Source organism: Rousettus aegyptiacus, unplaced genomic scaffold, assembly GCF_014176215.1.
Source record: "Rousettus aegyptiacus isolate mRouAeg1 unplaced genomic scaffold, mRouAeg1.p scaffold_m13_p_16, whole genome shotgun sequence".
NCBI classification, from domain to species: domain Eukaryota; kingdom Metazoa; phylum Chordata; class Mammalia; order Chiroptera; family Pteropodidae; genus Rousettus; species Rousettus aegyptiacus.
In genome coordinates, this window is record NW_023416291.1 from 21,159,447 (window position 1) to 21,177,443 (window position 17,997).

Here is a 17,997-nt window from a genome sequence, read left to right on the forward strand (position 1 = left end):
ATTAGGAGTCTATAATGGAAAATTTAATAATTACACTCTGCTCAATATTTTCTACTTTTTGCTCTTAAGTAACCAAAGCCTTCTCAACAACGGTAGGGAGAAACGCTAATAAAGTGCCAACTGCCTGGAAATATGTTAACCTATTATGACACTCACGTGGCAGCTGAGAAACAAGTCAAACCTAGTTCATAAAGCCCAACCTTAGTGAAGAAATGTTACAGTCAACTTCTCATCTAACCAAGGGGACCCACCAGAGATGTATAAGCTCTCTTGGAAGTTGCGTGTGAGGGTTGGGGGACTGGAGGGTAGGGAGGTGTGATTTTTAACCCCTTCATTAACAAACAGCAGCTTTCCTTAATCCGCCCCACTTCCCAGTTCCCCAATTGCCAGCCCTTTTTCGCGACGGTTCCCTTCCCAAGGTGGAAACGAAGGCGTCCAAAAGGATATGGTATAACCATTGCCCTCTGACCTAGGAGTGGAGACTCACCAGTTTCATACTGGACTTTTGGTTGTTCACACCAGTCAATCGACTCCTCAAAATCAGAAACCGTCTTCCGGTTCAAGCTCCGCCACCCGCCCGCGGAGAGCATTGCGGGACATGCAGTCTTTCTTACCTACGCCCCCTTCCCGGGGAATCATGGAAAATGTAGTCAACCCTCCATGCATCATGGGAACTGTAGTTATCTTTTCCTTTTCCTCCCTCTCCACCCTAAATGCCCCCTTCTGTCTGCTCAAATTCATCTCCGCCGCCAATTTATCCTCCCTATCCACCCCAGTATGATATCATGTCCCCAATCTGGGCCCGGGACCTGTGGTATTCTGGGATGTGTAGTTCTCACGGCTCTGGCGCCCCTTTCCCCCTCCTCCCTGTGGGAAAGCGGGTGGGCGCGGGACTTGCCGGGAGCTGTAGTTCCCTGGGGACTCTGGACGTCGAGTCCCGCCCTTTCACTCGGGGGATGCAGGAACTACAACTCCCAGGGCCGCCTGGCGGCAGCAGGTGGGAGCAGGGCTGTTGATATCAATATGGCGGTTGTCAGCCAGACAAAGACAGTCAGTCTGATGTGATTGAGACAAGGGAGGTTTTTCAGGGGGAGACTGGGAGATAGGGGCCTCCCCTCCCCCTTCTCCTCTTCCTGAGCGGACCTCAACCCCTCCCCAGTCCCTTCCGGACGCGCGCCCCACGCGGAAGACACCCCTCCCCCTCCCGCTTTCCCCTCCTCCCCATCTCAGCCCTTCGTACTGGGACGTTGGGGAGGGGGCTGTGCCGCGCGGAGAGAACTCAGCAACGATTCCGAGGTGAGTCGAACGGATTTCGAGCCGGACTACCTCAAGTCTCTTCACTCACTTCTTTCTTTTCACTTTTTATTTTTTTGAGGGTCTTTGGGGAGAAAGTGAGTGGGCTGGGGATGGGTCTCTTAAGCGACCGGATTGAGAGAAGAGAGGACGCAGGGGTCTTCCGAGTGGGTGACCCGGACGCAGGGTTTGGGGTGGGGCAGTTCGTGGGAGACGGTAATTGAAAGGCGTCGGCTGCTCCCTAACTCTTTTCTCCTCGTCTCCTCCACTATGGGCGGAAGGTTTGAATCCTGGAGGTGGGGTCTCCTGTTTGGAGTTTGGGAAACTGTAAGGCGTTTTAGAGGTGTGTGGGTTTGGAGGTGTTTAACTGTGTTTTAAACTATGTGACGTGTACTTGTTTGATATGTTAGTCTTGAATAAATGTCTAGAGATAGGAAGTTAGATAGCTGGAGTCATAGCTTTTAACTGGGCCTGGGCAGGGAAGCGTGCGTGGGGTCCTGGTGCCGGACCTTTGGGCTGGCGACGTGGTGCTGGGTAGCTGGATAACTGGGGTTAGCAACTCGTTCGTGTCCCGTTGCCCGATCACACTTCTCCTCCTCTCCTCCGCTCCTCCGCCCCCTCCCCTGGACACATCTCCGCCCCAAACTCCGGGCAGGAGAATTGTAGAGATGAGGTGGTGTAGAGATGGATTTTTGCATCCTTAAATCGGTAGATAAGGTGGGAAAGGAAAAGTGTTCTTAATATTTTATTCCGGAACCGTGTTTTGGTTACACTGTTGGGGCTACTTTGAAAGGTGTCCTCCACCCACCGTCACCCCGAAACAGCAGCTAGAGGTATCTTATCGTTTTCGTGTTACATTAAAGGTTACTTAAGATTTGGTGGCGTGGGTTGGGCTTAGGGAGTGCTGACATGTGTATGTATATCTCTGTATGTCTACTACAGACTCAGAGTGACTGACTGTTGTGTATCTTGAGATAGGGCGACTTTTTTTCATAGTAGGGGAAACTGTTAGAAATTATTTGGAGGCGGGGGAATAGCTGAAAGGCGCTGTTTGTATTTTTCTTCTACTCCACCCTGTTCTGTCTCGCATTTGTCTGAAAGCTGATATGGAAGAGTAAGGAAGCATTGGGTGAGTGAAGAGAAGAATGCAGTTAGCATTAAAAATACCGTACTATGTAAAGTCAAATGTAAAGTGATTGCTTTTTAAATTTACCCTGAAGCTTTAAAAGCCCTCATGTTTCATATAGGCTAGAGTGATGTGACTAGTTCACTTCCCTGGGATCCTGCAGGTATAGAGACTTCTGCCTTCCTTCCGTCCTTCCTTCCTTCCCTTCTTCCTTCCTTCAGTCTTTCCTTCCTTCCTTTCCTGGCATGGTACATTTCTCTTCCAGGATGGACTTAACGTCTCTTATGCCTATTTTGTTTGTGCTAATATGGTTGTGCTTTTTGTGTTTTTTGTGTGTGTGTAAAATACATCATTAGATGAAAAGGACCTGCGTTTGTTATTTTTCTTTTGGCCACAGGTAATTATCACATCAAATTAGAGTGCTTTGCATTAAACTTATTTTAGATTAGTTGAATTGTGTGCATAAGTCATGTTTGGAAAATTTGAAATCTGATTTTTTTTCAAGTTTCAGTTAGAATTATAAAAGGAAGAGAATTGCAACATCTCGTTTCTTGCAGTCTTCGATATTTAATAACATTATGCCAGGAGAATTTAAGATCATATATTTTGTACTTCAGTCTGAAATATGTTTTTTAATAATCTTCATATGACAGCTTTTTAGTGTAATGGACTTTTAAATAACTAAAGGAATTGGCATAATTTCTTTTCAACTGTTAAGAATTTAGTATGTTTACATATTTGGCTCCAAACTTATCAATTCTTGAACCTATTCGTAAAGGACCACAGGGTCCATAAAAAATTGAAAGTCACATAGATACAGTATGTAATTTTATGGTATGTTTTGTAACTTTCAATTAGAAATTTCTCAGTTAATCATTCACATAGATGAGCTGAATATAAGCATGAAGTAGCATATATATTTTGATTGACCTGAATTGAAAAAAAAAATGATATGTCTTCTAAATTTCAAAATTAGAATATAGGATATGTTGATACAAAGCTGAGCGTTTAGTTTGTTATGGACTAAAGGTTCCAGAATTTTTTTGTTTTAACCTTTTATCTTAATCTGAAACATTACTTTGTAAAAACAAGCAAAATCCTGAATAACTACATGGCAGTTTGTTCGTTTTTGGCTTAAAGATAATTTTGTTAGACATAGAGTTTTAAAATGTTCAATGATTATTTCAGAAATAAAAATGAAAATGTTAAGAGTTGAAAAAGTATGAGTATTTTTTCTTCCACTCACCTGTAACTCAGATTTTCTTTTCGTTTTTTTTCTTCTATGGAAATGCTAAGTTACTGGAAAAACCTTTCATTAAACTTTCTCTCACTAGTAGTCAGGTTGAAATCATTACAAGTAAATCAGATATATTCCTTGCATTCATTGGGATGATTCTGTTGGATTTTAGCACTGCATTAAAATGTTAAAATGATGTAAAGCCTTTACTGCGGGTTAAAGCATAAAACATTCTCAGCATGTGGAAGTCATATGGTTTACGAAAAAAGTAGAAAATTAGGGCATTGGTACCTGTCCAGCATAAGATTTCATTCTGTAACTGTGAAAGATACATTTATTTTAATATGATTGCTCTGAGAAATGTTGCCTGTATTATGGGAAGTTGAAAATCCAAACTGTTTTTAACCAATCTGTTGCTAGTTTAGTGTACTGTATATGGTGAATACTGTGGTTACAAATGTGCATCAGGGAGCCTTTAAGGGTCAGCTTTATGTTGAATGTCTTTAGCGAGGCTTCATTTTCACTACTGCACTAATTCAGTCTTGAGTGAAGCATCACTAATAGAAACTTAATAGCTCAGTATTGGTAAGTTACAAAATATATTGCAACATATCTTTGGCTCATCATTTAAAAAAATAGAAGTAGCCAATTTATGGCAACTTTTGTAGCAAGCATTAATTGTAATGGCATTGCTTGTTTCAGTAGGGGTTGAACACATCAAGAATATTTATGCCTAATTTATTTATTTTTGGTCTTTTATATATTATAGTCAGTTTGTCTTACCTTTATTGTTTTAGACAGCATCATGTTTCCTGTAAAACCATGTTTGCTTTTTCCGTTCATTTTACTGCAGCTCTTGTTTCTATTATTTTTATATGCAGATCTTTAAACTTGAATTATTTCTTTTGGGAATTAGGAATTTATTTTACATTGTCATTTTTCATAAATGTAAGTTGCATACCACTCCACTTTTAAAAAAATATGAACATATATAGATAAAGATGCTCAGTGAAAATGTGTTGGCTTTGTTTTGTGAACCTGCTTTATTTAGATTTTTTGGCTCCAGAATTAATTTAATAGCTCCCTTTGCTATTTGGCTAGATTTGTTTCTTAACTGCTGGCTTTTACTTCTCAATTTAGTAGAACTTTAATTTCTAAACAGTTATGAGTGGAAATCCTAGCTTGTCAAGAGTGTTCTAATTGTACATTCACATATGCACTCACACATATAAAGTACCTTTATGTTTGCTTATGTATGAAATTGGTTTGTACTTATGCAATCCATAAAAAAGGAATCTGAACCACAAATAACAGGAGACTGAAGAATGGTTCCAGCTAGAAACCAAAGAATAACCACCACCACATGCTGTCAAACTTAGAGAAGCTATGGAGATTTTCATTATCATTGTAAACCATTACTTTAACAGATTTTGCCAAAATCTAATTCTCTCAACATGGAAGCTACTGGTATTGAAAGTTTCTCAAAATAATATTAAGTAATATGTGACTTGGATTCCTCAGTGCAGTTATCCCCCCAGTTGACCCTTACTGGTCTTAGGGCCCATCATAAGTACAAAGATTTTCCCAAGTGATTATTTGACATAAAATTTTTAGAGTCTATTTAAACATAATCCAGTGCTATAGATGGCTTGTTTTTCTTGATCTTAGATGAAACAAGTTGGAAATTTACTATAACATTGTCTTGGACACTTTCCAAGAGCATCTAGTTACTGGAAGTCCCTGGCTTTTTTTACTTGTACAGTGGTAATAAAGTTGAAGTTACAGTAAGTTTTTCCAATGGTTATTATAATCTTAATGCAATATTTTATAGATCCTTGACTTGAGCTTTAAGGATAGTGTTTTTTTGTTTTGTTTGTTACATTTACAAACAAGGAGAAAAAAACAATCATTGATTTTCCTTTGAAATTATGTTTTTTTTTAAAAATACTAAAACAAGTTGTCACAGACTCCTTATAAGTGATAAAATTAGAATCAGATCTATTCAAACAGCATTTAGATTTTGCTTGGAGTGCTGATTATGATAATAATATTTACTAAATTCCACATACTGGATATATTCTTTGTAGCTTCTGTCCATCTTATGTCCAGTAGTTTATCAGTGGTCTGCATGTGGTTTATCGAAAACACTTAATAGCTCTCTTTACTGTATGCATATTAAACAGTTAGTGTGGAGTAGCCAAGTGGCAGTAAGTTTCATATGTATAGTCACTTTTTTTTCAAAGGGTAAAGTCAAATGCTGTGGCTATTGCTGAAATACGGACGACTTTAGATCGAAACTCTGCTTTCAGATTTTGATAAATTAGTAGTATGTTTAAAATATGAACTAGGTTGGGCCTAGTCATTCAAGCTATGAAATCATTCTCATTCTCTCAATTCAATCATGAAGTCAAGTTGATTTGCATCCTTTATGTTTATTTATTCACTTCTTTTCATTTTGTTGCTATTCCCTTAATTCAGGCCTTCATCTTTTCTGGCTTACCACATCAGTCTCTCGACTAGTCTTTCTGCTTTCAGTGTTTTTCCTTTATCATTTTTTGGCCCTACCTGAGCAATCTTGCTAAAATATAATTTGAATTTGATTTTCATCCATGCTCTGCCTTTAATTCTGCAATGGCACCCTAGCCTTTCAGACAAATCCTTACTGTCATTTCACCTGTGTCCAAATCCTGATTCTGCCACATACTAGCAGTGTGACCTTGGGCAAGTCATTTAATCTGTCTCTTCCTCAATTTCCTCATCTGTAGAATAGGAATAAATAGTCCTTACTTCATAGGATTATTGTGAGTCCTTAGAATGCTTTTCGCATATCATAAATGTTAACTTGTACTTATTGTGTTATGCCAAGTATTTTATGTTTGGGTTCCTGCCTTATATTTCATCATTACTGATCCCAGACTCTTAGCCATGCCAAATCCCTGGTGGGCCAAACAAATACTCTTCAGTTTAGATAAGAAGGTTTGGGTATTAGTCTGTGAGGGTTGCATTTGTTAGTAGTGTCTTCAATTTAAAGAATTAATTTTGATTTTTAAAGCATATTGCTGTATAAAGAATTATAACATATTCTATTGTTCTGGCTCCTCCCCCCCCCATCCCCAAATAAAGAATAATACTACTTAGCTTATTGCCTAATTCAGGCTATAGTTTAAAAAATCATTTTCCTAGCTCTGTTAAAACATTTTTATGTTTCTAACTTAGATTTCCCCCCTGCTAATCCAATTTTTCATATCTTCTCACCTAACTTCACTAAAGATCTATTATTAATTTTGTGTAGGTTTTTTTTTTTTTTCACTTTTCCCCACAAACTTGAATTCTCACTCCATTTCAAGTAATGTGTTTTCTTTACATTACTTTTGGAACAATTGAATAGTTTCATTGCATGATCTGGAAGGCAATTTAGACAGACATTCTGTTTTGTTTACTTACTGATGTTTGTACTTGAGATTGGGTGGCTAGTTTATTTCCACTGCTTCAGTTGGTTTTCCAAAGTAGTAGATGATACACATGTGATTTATATCTGTGTGTCATTCCTTTCAAGGAAGAGAAAGAATGTCCTGTTTATATAAAACTGAGCCTCACAAGGATCAATGTTACCCAAAACTATTGTATAGGGTTAGCAGGATGATAACTAAGGTATCAGTTTAGACTTCAGAATGTAATTTTTGTATGATGCATTAGGATGACTGTAGTTTGCAACCACTAATTTAGCCAGCATTTGACTTCACGGAACATCATTGTTCATTGTGGAGAACTTGAAAGTAGCTATTCTGAATATTACCTTTATTTGGTTGAAAATGGATTTTTTTTTGAGTCAAAGATGGCTTATATTTAGTTTTACATAATAGCAGTTTAGAACCACTCAGGACAAGAATAGTTGCTGTATACTCTCTTCTCTTAGGAAGACCTCTCTGAAAAGATGGCATGATCTTACTTATTTAGCATTCTGTATCAATCAGGCTTTCAATTTCAAGACATCATTTTCCTCCATAGGTGGTGGGTCTAAGGTTAAATATAAATTTCTTTGACTTTTTTTTCCTCAAAAAAGTTCCTTCCTTTATATAAAGTATAATAATTTAAAAAACATTGTTTTATTCCTTAACATTTCAATGCATTATAGGCATGAAATGACCTCGTCTTCCCTCATGCAAGAAATTATTTAATGTATATAAGTTATTGGTTACTTCCAATTTTAAGTTCCATTTTCTGAAATAGTATGTTTAGTTGACAGCATGTTAACTAGGTGTTTTCACTCTGTTATTGATCATGTAAATTTGTAAATATTACCTGGCTAGTTTTCAGTTTTCTAGTTTGCTAAACAGGGTATTTAGACTAATTTGTTTTTTATATATGGTATTTTTGTTATTAAGTAAACTCACGAGTTGTTTGCTTATTTATTTACTTTTAAATTTGAAATAATTACAAATTCACAGGAAGTTGCAAAAATAGTAGAGAGGGCCCTGTACTTTTCACTCAGTTTCCCTTAATAGTCATATCTTACATAACTTTAGTACAATACCAAATTAGGAAATTGACATTGGTACAGTGCATATATAATTCTGTGCCATTTAATATAATTACCACATGTGTGGATTCTGTAACTACCACCGCAATCAAGATACAGGACTATTCTGTCACCGCAGTGATTGAATTATTCCCCACTTATTTATAAATTGTTGTTTTGTCAGTATAACTAAGGAAAAAGATACCAATTATTGGATCAGTAATTTCACTCTTGCCTTTTTCAGTAGTTCAGAAATCTTTTGGCACATCTTGAAAGTTTTTATGGAAAATTCCAATTAAACTTTCATTTTGAAAAGTTAAAAATTGGCAAGGCTTACTTGAGGACTTATAATATTAGTACCCATTTAGTACTAATAAGTACCCAAAAGTTAACACTAGCTTTGAAATTTCTGTAAATAAAATGTAAAAGATTTAAATGAATTCAAGGCTTAAATGATATATTTCTTGCCAGAGAGGGAGTATGGTAGAATCTGTTTAGATAACCAAAATTGTAGTTATTTTGACATTAGTTTGGGTCTTTGGTCTTTGACAGTGTTGAAGCACTTCTTACATTAATTAATTGTGAGCTCATGTGGTAGTTTTATTTTGGATTTGTTGTAAGGGGACTTGCTTCAATGTCAGTTCAAAGATTATTTTCAGAGAAAGGATCTTGAGAGGGAAAAAAAGGGGGGAGGGTTCTTGGTATTATTGTTAGTCTAGGTATGAGAAAGGACCATCAGATTAAAGGCTAGTTATAGGGCAGGTTATATACTTAACCTTCTCTTTATCAGCCATATGTGTTATAAAGCCTGTCTTCAAAGGTGAGGCTAGTAATCCAACATACTGCTGATTATTACAGACATCTAACAACAAGTTCTGCTTTAAATAGCCAACAAGGTATTTTCAATATAATATATTAACAAAAAAGCCACATCACGTGGTTTTTGTCTCCTCCAGGTGTGAGACAATTTTTTATTTGTCAACACTGATAATTTACTTTGAAAAAGTCAATTAAATTTTAATTTGTTTTATTGACCAGAATATGATAAATATTGATGTTACTTCTTGATTAGTCAGATTCATATTTAGAGAGCTTTTGGCTACTTGAGATTTCACTTTCTTTGTGGTACAATTTTTTTTCCTCTTTGAATTTATCTGTTGCCAGCTTTTTATTTATCTTGAAGCACATTCTTAAAAAAAAAAAAAAATGCTTTAACCAGGAATTGTTTTGCTTCAAGGAGAGGTTGTTGTGGGGATCCACCTGTTTTGAGTTGATAAAGAATGACCAGACCTTGTGTGAATGGTAGAACTGTCAGGAATCTTGAGAAGCTAGTCTCTCTGCCTCTCGTTTTGGGGACATATGGTTTCTTGTCTTGCCTCATTTTTCCACGTATGCTTCATCTGCCTTTCTCACTTCTCCCTTCCACTTCTCTTTGCCTTGCTATAGTTTTTCATAATATCTTTTTCTCCATAACTTTGACTTGCAGGTGGATTTGGTTTGCTGTGGTGCTGACTTGAACTGCTGCTCTTTCCTTTCAACCAAAGCTTATGTGTTAGTGGCAATATGTTTCCTTTAGTTCAGTTGGCCAGAGAGAAATCCCAGTGCATGGCATGACCATTAGTTAAATGTCCATGACCTTGGTGGGTAAGGCACAGGGGGATGTCATCTTTTATATGAGGCTAATGCTTTTGGGTTCTCTATATGAGGAGAATTCTTTTGCAGAAGTCCAACAGGGCACACTCAGTTAAACATGTCAAGTCTAGCAGTGCATGTCAGGTACTCTGTGGGATACAAAGATGAGTTGGATGTAATCCCTTTCTTCACAGATCAAATAATTTGCAGGAAATGGCAAAAGTCTCCCAGTATAATTTAGTGTTGGTTTTTATGTTAATCATCTCGGGCAAACCACAAGGACGACAAAGTGAGACTGCAGAACTAGCCAAGATTAAGGAAAGAGAACCAGAGGTAGCACTGGAGACATGAATATTCTATTTATAATTTGAGGCACAGATCTGCTAAAGCATGAAAGTACCTGGAAGCCATTCTTTCAGGATCTGGATCCTAGTTTTGGGTTCCAAGGAGCATCCCTGGTTGAATAAAGAGACTCTTTTTCGTTCTGCCTCATATCAAGTAGACAACATTTGGCCACCATTTGTTCCATTGTCAGGGTCCAGAGACGTCTTAGAAAAACTTACTTTTTCACTAGTCCAGAAACTGAAACATTCTCATAGACACTGTCTATATGGTGATAACTATTCTCTTAGAAAATGTCTTTCATCTGGACAAGGTTTTACAGTAATCAGGGCAAAGACAGGACACGTGTTCCCTCTTACTTTAGAGGCAACACAAATTCAGATGGTAAGTAGTAATGAGCATGTTCTCCACAGATCTGGCAACATAAGAATTGGTATATTGAGTCAGTCCGGTGTCCAATCAACACTCTATGTTATATTTAACAGAAGCTCCATGATGTCAGGCAAAGGAATCGGAACTTGCCCTGCCCCATGTCATTATTGGAGTGATATAGATTTCAGGGCTAAAAACTCCAAAGCCAAGTCTTGGTTATGTTACCAAACTGAGATTGAGATTTTCAGAAGTAAGTACAAGTCAAGCATAGGCACCTAAAGAACCTAGCAGATCCGAGTCAGATCACAGAGCCACAGGAGACAGACGGAAGGGGAGTCACAGAATTCTAACACTTAGGCTGCAGCAGAGGAAGGCAGTGCATCTCAACTTTTGTGCAAAAGAATTGCCTGGAAAAGAGTGTAAAAATTTTGGTTTCCTGAGTTCCACACTTAGATTCCTAAAATCTTAGATAGGCCCAGGAATATGCATCTTCCCATAAGCATAACAGGTAATTGATGTCCTCAGAACATTTGGAAAATGCACAGACATAGCATGATTCCTGCTGAGACCCCACTATGTGCTTGGTTCTGTGGTAGAGAGCTTGGTAATCTTAAACACCTGTTTATAACTTGGAATATTCCCTCCTTGACACATGCCTGCAGTTTTGTTGAACATCCTCTATAATTGCTTATGCCACTAAATTGTGTAGTGGGTTATGTTTTGGTTAAACATAGGTATTTTTCTAAATGTTATACTTGAATGGTTGGTATTATGCCCCAAACATCAAATCGATAATGGTTTATCATCAGTTAATTTTCTTAAACTTTTATATTTACACATACCAACTCTTAAGGCAGTCCTTTCCACCCCTTCCTTGTCAATAAATTCTCCTTTATTCTTGTTTTCTGGATCTGTTTTTTTCCCACTGTCTACACTTTTGGTATATCAACCATCTCTGGAGTCTTTGCCCTCAGAAATTAAATCCTCAGCTTTTTCTTTTAGGTCTGTCATTAATTTGTCTCAGTGACTTACTTAATCCTAGAATACCGAGCTGGAAGAGAACATGGAATTTGGAACCAGACTGTTTGGGTGCATATCTGACCTCCACAATTTACTCTGTAACTTTTTGTAAACTTTGCTGGTGTCTCAGTTTGTCTGTCTGTAAAATTGGAGACAAATAATAATACCCATGTCATAGGATTGTTGTGAGCATATGAGGCAGTATTTATAAAGTACTTAAAATAGTAGTTGGCACAGATTAAGGCACACCTTTTTTTATCTTTTTATTAGTCGGCGGGTGCTTCTGTTTCTAAGGTATCTAGTCCACTCTTAAATCATTAGAATTCTTATACATTGCAAGTAATCCTTTCCTAACTACTTATTTTTTGTTGTTTGATTTATTTTTCTCTCAGTTTTACTTTTGTAGGCCTTAGTTGCATATGATGCAAATGCTTATTTCCTCTTAGTTAAAATTCATTATATCTAGGTCTTCTTCCTTCCATTATGTTTTATTAAAATTTACCTCTGGTCTTGGAGTTCCTATATTTAAACCATTTAAATTACCCTTTTATTACTTTCCTTTCTTACTTTTCTTCCTCTTCTCCCATCTAATTCATCAGTGGTATTCTACTGATTCTTTCACTATCACAGCTCTTAGATTACTCTCTTCCTTTTTACGTCTGTGGTCGCCATCCTCATCACTTCTGGCTGAGATGATTGCAGCAGTAAAACTGGCCTTCTTGCCTCTTCCCTACTCTATTCTATGGTGCACAGTACTCTTTAAATAATTTTCATCAACACTTTTCATCAAGTCATTGAAGAAGTTCTTAGTTCGAATTGTGTTATATTCCATCTTTTAATCATTGTGCTTTTAGTTTCTCTAACATTCTTCCTCCTCCCTTACCTAGCATTCTGCTTTCTTATTCCTTAAGATGTTTTCTGTTACACTGAAGTAAATTACCTTTCTTCTTGCTATATATACTTTCAGCCTTTATTTCTTGGGATTTGCTACTTTCCCCACTTCATATGTTTATATAGCCTTATCCTGCCAGTTAAAACCTTCGTAATAAAACCTACTTAAAGTCTCTCTCTTAGGAGACATTTTCCAGTGAACCCAGTCACATTTGGGCCATTTACTTCACATATAAGATGTATTTATGTACTAAGTTACAAGTATGTATAATTTTTTTGTATTTACTTATTAGGTATATTACACTTTAAGTATTTTAGTTTTCATTTCATGTGTATGAATTGAATTCCTAGTTGAAACGTAAGGTCCTTGAGTCTCTTATTGGCCTATCCCCCTCTGTGTTCTTTACCTTCACCTTTTAATTTTCTTAGTTCGTTTATTCTCATTGATCTAATCAATATTGGTTATATGTTACATAAGACACAGGCCTAGGCTTTAGGAAGCTCACAGTTCGGTTTCGATGGGATCAGAAAGAGGATTCAACCCTGAAGTACATATCTCAGTACTCTACCAGAGTTATTCTTGGTTTAGTAATTCCTCTGACCCACCATCAAAAATAGTACTTAGCACTAAGTAGGTTACCAAGTCTGAGTTTCTGACAGATACTTTTGCTGTAAAATGCTGGTACAAATGAGAGTGGTTAAGAATGGTCAGGGTAGATAGGTAGAAATTTTAGATTCACTGTCTTCTGAGGATAAGCTCAGTTTCCCCCTCTGTTTACCATGACAGCAAGAGATCTAGAGACTTAAAAATTGGAATTATAAAGTTATTATGTAGAAAAGATTCCAAGTAATAAAGAAGTATATATAAAATAAGCATAGCTGCCTCCTCCTCTTCCTGACACATTCTACCCCTGTGTTCTTGTCTGTTGTTCATAACAAACTACCCCCAAACTTAGTAGCTTAAAACAATAGTCATTTTATTTTGTCTCAGGATTCTAGGAGGTTGGCTCCATTAAGTGGTTCTCGCTTGGGATCTCTCATCTGGAATTATCTGAAAGCTAGCTCACTCATATATGATGCCCAAGTTGGGAGAACTGGAGCAACTGAAGGCTGGGACAGCTGCAGGCTCTGTCTCTGTGTGGTCTCTCCAGTATGTGGCTTCAGGATAGCTGGACTTCTTATATGGTACCTCAGGGTTCCAAAGGCATGTGTCCCAAAAGAGAAAAAAAGTCGGATATATTACGGTTTATGACCTAGCCTTGGAAACCAACCACACAGTGTTACTTCTGCTGCATTCTGTTTATTGAGGCAGTCATGCTGGCCTGCCCAGGTTCAAGAGCAGAGAACACAGACTCTACCTCTTGATAGGGAAAGTGTCAAGGTTCTAGAAGAGAATGTATGAGGAAATATTATTGTAGCAATTATGGAAAATACAATGTGACACCCCAAGGATAAGTGCTATTAATTGGTTTACTGGCTAATCTTTTTCTTTGTATGTACACATGTAATTGTATCACACACTTCAACTTACATTTTTATTTAAGAATGTATAATGGTGTTGGTACATAAAGACTCACCTTATTTTTTTGACCTTCATTAAAAAGTGAATCATAATTTGCTATAAACATTCATTTAGTAGTAGACATTTAAGCTTTCTGGAGTTTATACATAGGAGCCTCTCTTGACTGGTGTTAGATGGACCCTCAGTAAATGTTCCAGTGAATAGGACTACATAGGCAAGACATAGTAAGCTTGCTCCTTATGTTGCTCTTCCTATTATCTGAAAATTGTTTCTTAAATTTCTTTATCCCTTTGCTGCTTCTTCCTTCTCTTGTCCCTCCTCTGACCTACTGAGTAATCCTATGCTTCTGTCTTGATCTCAGAAAAGATGTAGAAGAAATGAGAATATCATCATATTACAGTAAAACTGTCTTATTTGACTCTTTGCCATAGCAAGGATTTTTTTTTTCCTGTTAAGTATAGAAAAGCCATCTTAATGACTTAATTCAAGCTGGTAGTTGATCTATCAAAAAAGTTGGTTATAGCAAAAATTATTAAAAACAGATCACTTAAACATTTTACACTAATGAAAGTATATAAGTATACATGTATTCATTAATCATTTGGTACAGGGCAGTGGTTCTCAATTGGGATGATTTTACCCCCTAGGGTATATTTGGCACTATCTGAAGACATTATTTTGATTGCTAAAATGCAGTCATGGTGCTGTTGCCCTCTAGTGGGGAGTAGAGAAGCCAGAGACACCATCTTCACAGGACAGTATTGCTTCTAACCTTCCCTCCCACTCCAACAAAGAATTCTGTAGTCTAAAATGTCCATAGTGCTGGGGTTAGGAAACCATGATCTAGGGCCAAGATGTTTTCTTGGTGTATGAATCTATAGATTGGCCCTCTACATCAGGTTTTTGTGCATAAACCATACCCATATATATTATTTATGATTTCAAATTTTGATTTATTTAAAATGGGAAGACCTTAAAGACATTTATTATATAATCTGTGGGTCAAATCTTAATATTTTATTATTTACTCCAAGTCTTTTACAGTAGTCTCATCCACACCCAATTCAATTAGTATTCTTTTCAAAAGTAAATACACCAAAACATTTCATCCACTTTTTCAGTTTAATTTGTATAGAAACGATCTTCATACTTATATTTTGTTGATTTAGATAATATATAATTAAATTCCATAATTGCAGAAACAACTGATATAAACAGTGAGGGAACAAACCAATCTACTTTTGGTTGGCGTAGTGCAGTATATGAGATAGTAGCCTTTAACAACCCATGTCTGTTTTAGAAGGGGGATCTAGAAGCCTGTGGTTGAGTGTAATGGTTGGGTGGAGGTTGGCTAAGAGCTATATGAGCAATAAGGAATTGAGAGATTTCTTTTGTTGTTAAAAAGAATTGTTTGCTGAACAAGTTCACTGAAAACTATTTTTTAAAATAAACAAGCAAAAAAGAAAAAACCCGCATATACAAAAAGCAAAAACAAAACCTACAAGCATTAGAAATGTTATATTACAGTTGAGTTTTATCTTGCCCTGAATTGGTAGGATTTGTGAAGACATCATGGAAAAAGGACAGAGGCAATGCCAGGGGTGGCTTTTGAAAGCAAATAAGAACACTCTTGATTTACATCTTTAGTGATAGGCTTTTAGTGATCTTTGGTTATTTTGGATAATCAGGAAGCCCTTTCTGTCTAAAACTTATTATTTTACTGGGTTCCAGTCCCTCTCATGAATACATTTAATCCTGTGTGTGTGTGTGTGTGTGTGTGTGTGTGTGTGCGCGCGCGCGTGTGCGCACTTCAATGGCCGCTATCAGCTGTCCTTATCCTATTTAACAACTCTCTATTTTAAGCAGGCTAACTTCCATGATTGTCCTCTGTCTGGATTACCTTCACTGGACCTTTGCTTGTTAATTCCCATCAAGCCAGTCTCCCACCTTTACCAAAATATTTCTTTTATTTCTTTAAAATACTTAAACTCAGCTTCTCAGTTCTCCCTAGTTAATTAAAGACTTGATTCTGACACATTTCTAATCTTTGTATTTCTAGCACATTTTTCTAGCTTTGATTTTGTGAATTTTCAGAATATGTGCATAATTTGGGCTGCATGAACTGGTGCAAGCTGACTCACTGCCTTATAAAAATGGTGTTATTTGGAATTTACTCAGAGATTAATCAGCAAAATCCAGAAACTGGCATTTTAGATACCGTAATGAATTATCTAGTAACCAACACCCAGTGGGAAATATGACCTGAGTAGATGGTTAATCTTCTCAGAGCCAGAAGGTTAAGATGAATTAGCACAGGATTGTTAAAGTTGTTAATTACTATTTCTGTAGTTGGGGGAAAATGTTAGCTCTTCTTCCCTGCACTTTCTGTTAATGATGGTGATTTCTTTATCCAGAGAAACTATAAGAGGAGGGCAAGAGATTATTAGAGCAACATGACTGGGTTAACTTTTAGTTCCTGAGATTTTTAAAATTAAACATTCCTTTCTTTTGCAGCTTACATGAGACAGATTTACTGTATAAAATATTTTGTGTATTTATGTAATTATCTTACATGACAAAATATATTACATTCAGAAAATATTTGGTATCAGAACATTTTTAACTTTACATATCCATTTCCTCTCCCTTTTCAAGCATAATGGCTTATGTAGAGATTCTTAGAAAAAAATTTTTTGAAAATGATGGTTTTGAATGGACTATCAAACTAATAATTCCAAGATGATTAAAATAGTAAATTTTAAGTCAAATATATTTTACATATTATCAGAATTATTTGAAAAATAATGGGATTTTAGGGAAAATTTTAATTTCTTTTAAATGAATGATATCTTCCAAATGAACCATATATATAGGTTTCAATTTAGAAGAGGCAAAGTAAACATTCTAAGGCAGTTTATTGCATGTACTAGGTGCTGATGTGTTTACATTGTTGCTACTTGTATCAACAAGCTGTAATGTAGAATCTTTGAAAGGAAGGGACCAGAAATAATCTGATTTGCCACCATATCATTAACATAAACATCATCTTTTATTTTAATTTCATAAGCAGTCAGGTTTCTTAGCTGGAAGCAACAAAAAGTGACTCTGACTATTTAAGCTAAAAGTAAGTTTATAAAGTAGATATTAGGAAGCTCTCAGCATTCATTGCTAGGAAGATGAAAGAACCAGGCTTGTATGATGGGAAGAGCTGTTGGGGGCTGGGCTGTTCCTTGGCAGAAACCGCAGCCAGGGCCACACCACAGGTACAGTCCAATTAGGACAGCATTACTGTTGCTAGCTTACCGCTCTGGCGCTGGACCAGTGATGCTGCTGCTTGACTTTTGTTACTGCCCATGAAACTTAAACTTGCTGCAGCAGTCTTCTCAACTTGAGAAGATTTTTTCTGGTCATTGCTGATAATTTCCCAGTTGCAAGTCAGAGGCAGGTACATCTACCTATGCTCTATTCCTGAAGGAAGCTAGGAAATAAATGTTGGGCTTTTCAAGCTTCTTAATGAGAGATAAATCCTGTTAGTGATTTAAGATGCTCAAGTGTTTCCCCTCTTAGAAAGTAAAAGCTCCCTCAACCTCATATTCTCATCCAGATTCTGCCATATATCTCTTTTCTCCTCTGCAAATAATATTAGCTACTCTCACCTCCATTTCTTGACTTTTCATGGACTTCTTAATTCACTAGAATGTGATGTGCACTCTCACTAACCTCCAAAACTGTTTTCCGCAGTAACTACAATTCATGGACAAATATGAGTTCTCTAGTTTGATATCTCAGTCATTTTTATCAGTGATCATGCCTTTTTGGAGGAAAGCACTTATTCTTTGATATCTTTGATACCCTCATGTTTTGGCTTTTCTTTCTTGTCTGTTGAAGACTTTTTCTTACCTCAAAATTCTTCAGATTCCTCAAGTTCATCTGTTCCCATAGCCTCAGTTACCACTTATAAGCTGACATAGAACCTCTCTGTTGAGCTCAAGAGAGAACTTTGTATCAAACTAGTCATTTGTCTCAAGGGTATCCTGAAATCA

The 17,997-nt window shown here is 36.8% G+C and overlaps 2 protein-coding genes across 16 annotated transcripts in view; one reads left to right on the forward strand and one right to left on the reverse strand.

The window, feature by feature from the left end:
* Positions 1–685, reverse strand: part of INTS9 (integrator complex subunit 9) — an 81,525-nt gene extending 80,840 nt beyond the window's left edge. Inside the window, exon 1 of one of the 2 annotated variants that reach the window (XM_036233584.1) lies at positions 488–685. Coding sequence is in view for 1 of the 2 variants with exons in the window: in XM_016144675.2 (XP_016000161.1) it covers positions 488–496 (9 nt within the window). In the remaining variant the exon portion in view is untranslated. The remainder of the gene's footprint in view (positions 1–487) is intronic. The other variant, XM_016144675.2, reaches the window with a different exon arrangement.
* A 302-nt stretch (positions 686–987) lies between these two features.
* HMBOX1 (homeobox containing 1) overlaps positions 988–17,997 on the forward strand; it is a 162,811-nt gene continuing 145,801 nt past the window's right edge. For 8 of the 14 annotated variants that reach the window (XM_036233593.1, XM_016144679.2, XM_036233595.1 and 5 more), the window contains exon 1: positions 989–1,296. The gene's annotated coding sequence lies outside the window, so the exon portion shown is untranslated. Of the gene's footprint in view, positions 1,297–17,997 lie in introns of all 14 variants that reach the window. The other 6 variants (XR_004954881.1, XM_016144686.2, XM_016144687.2 and 3 more) reach the window with 2 other exon arrangements.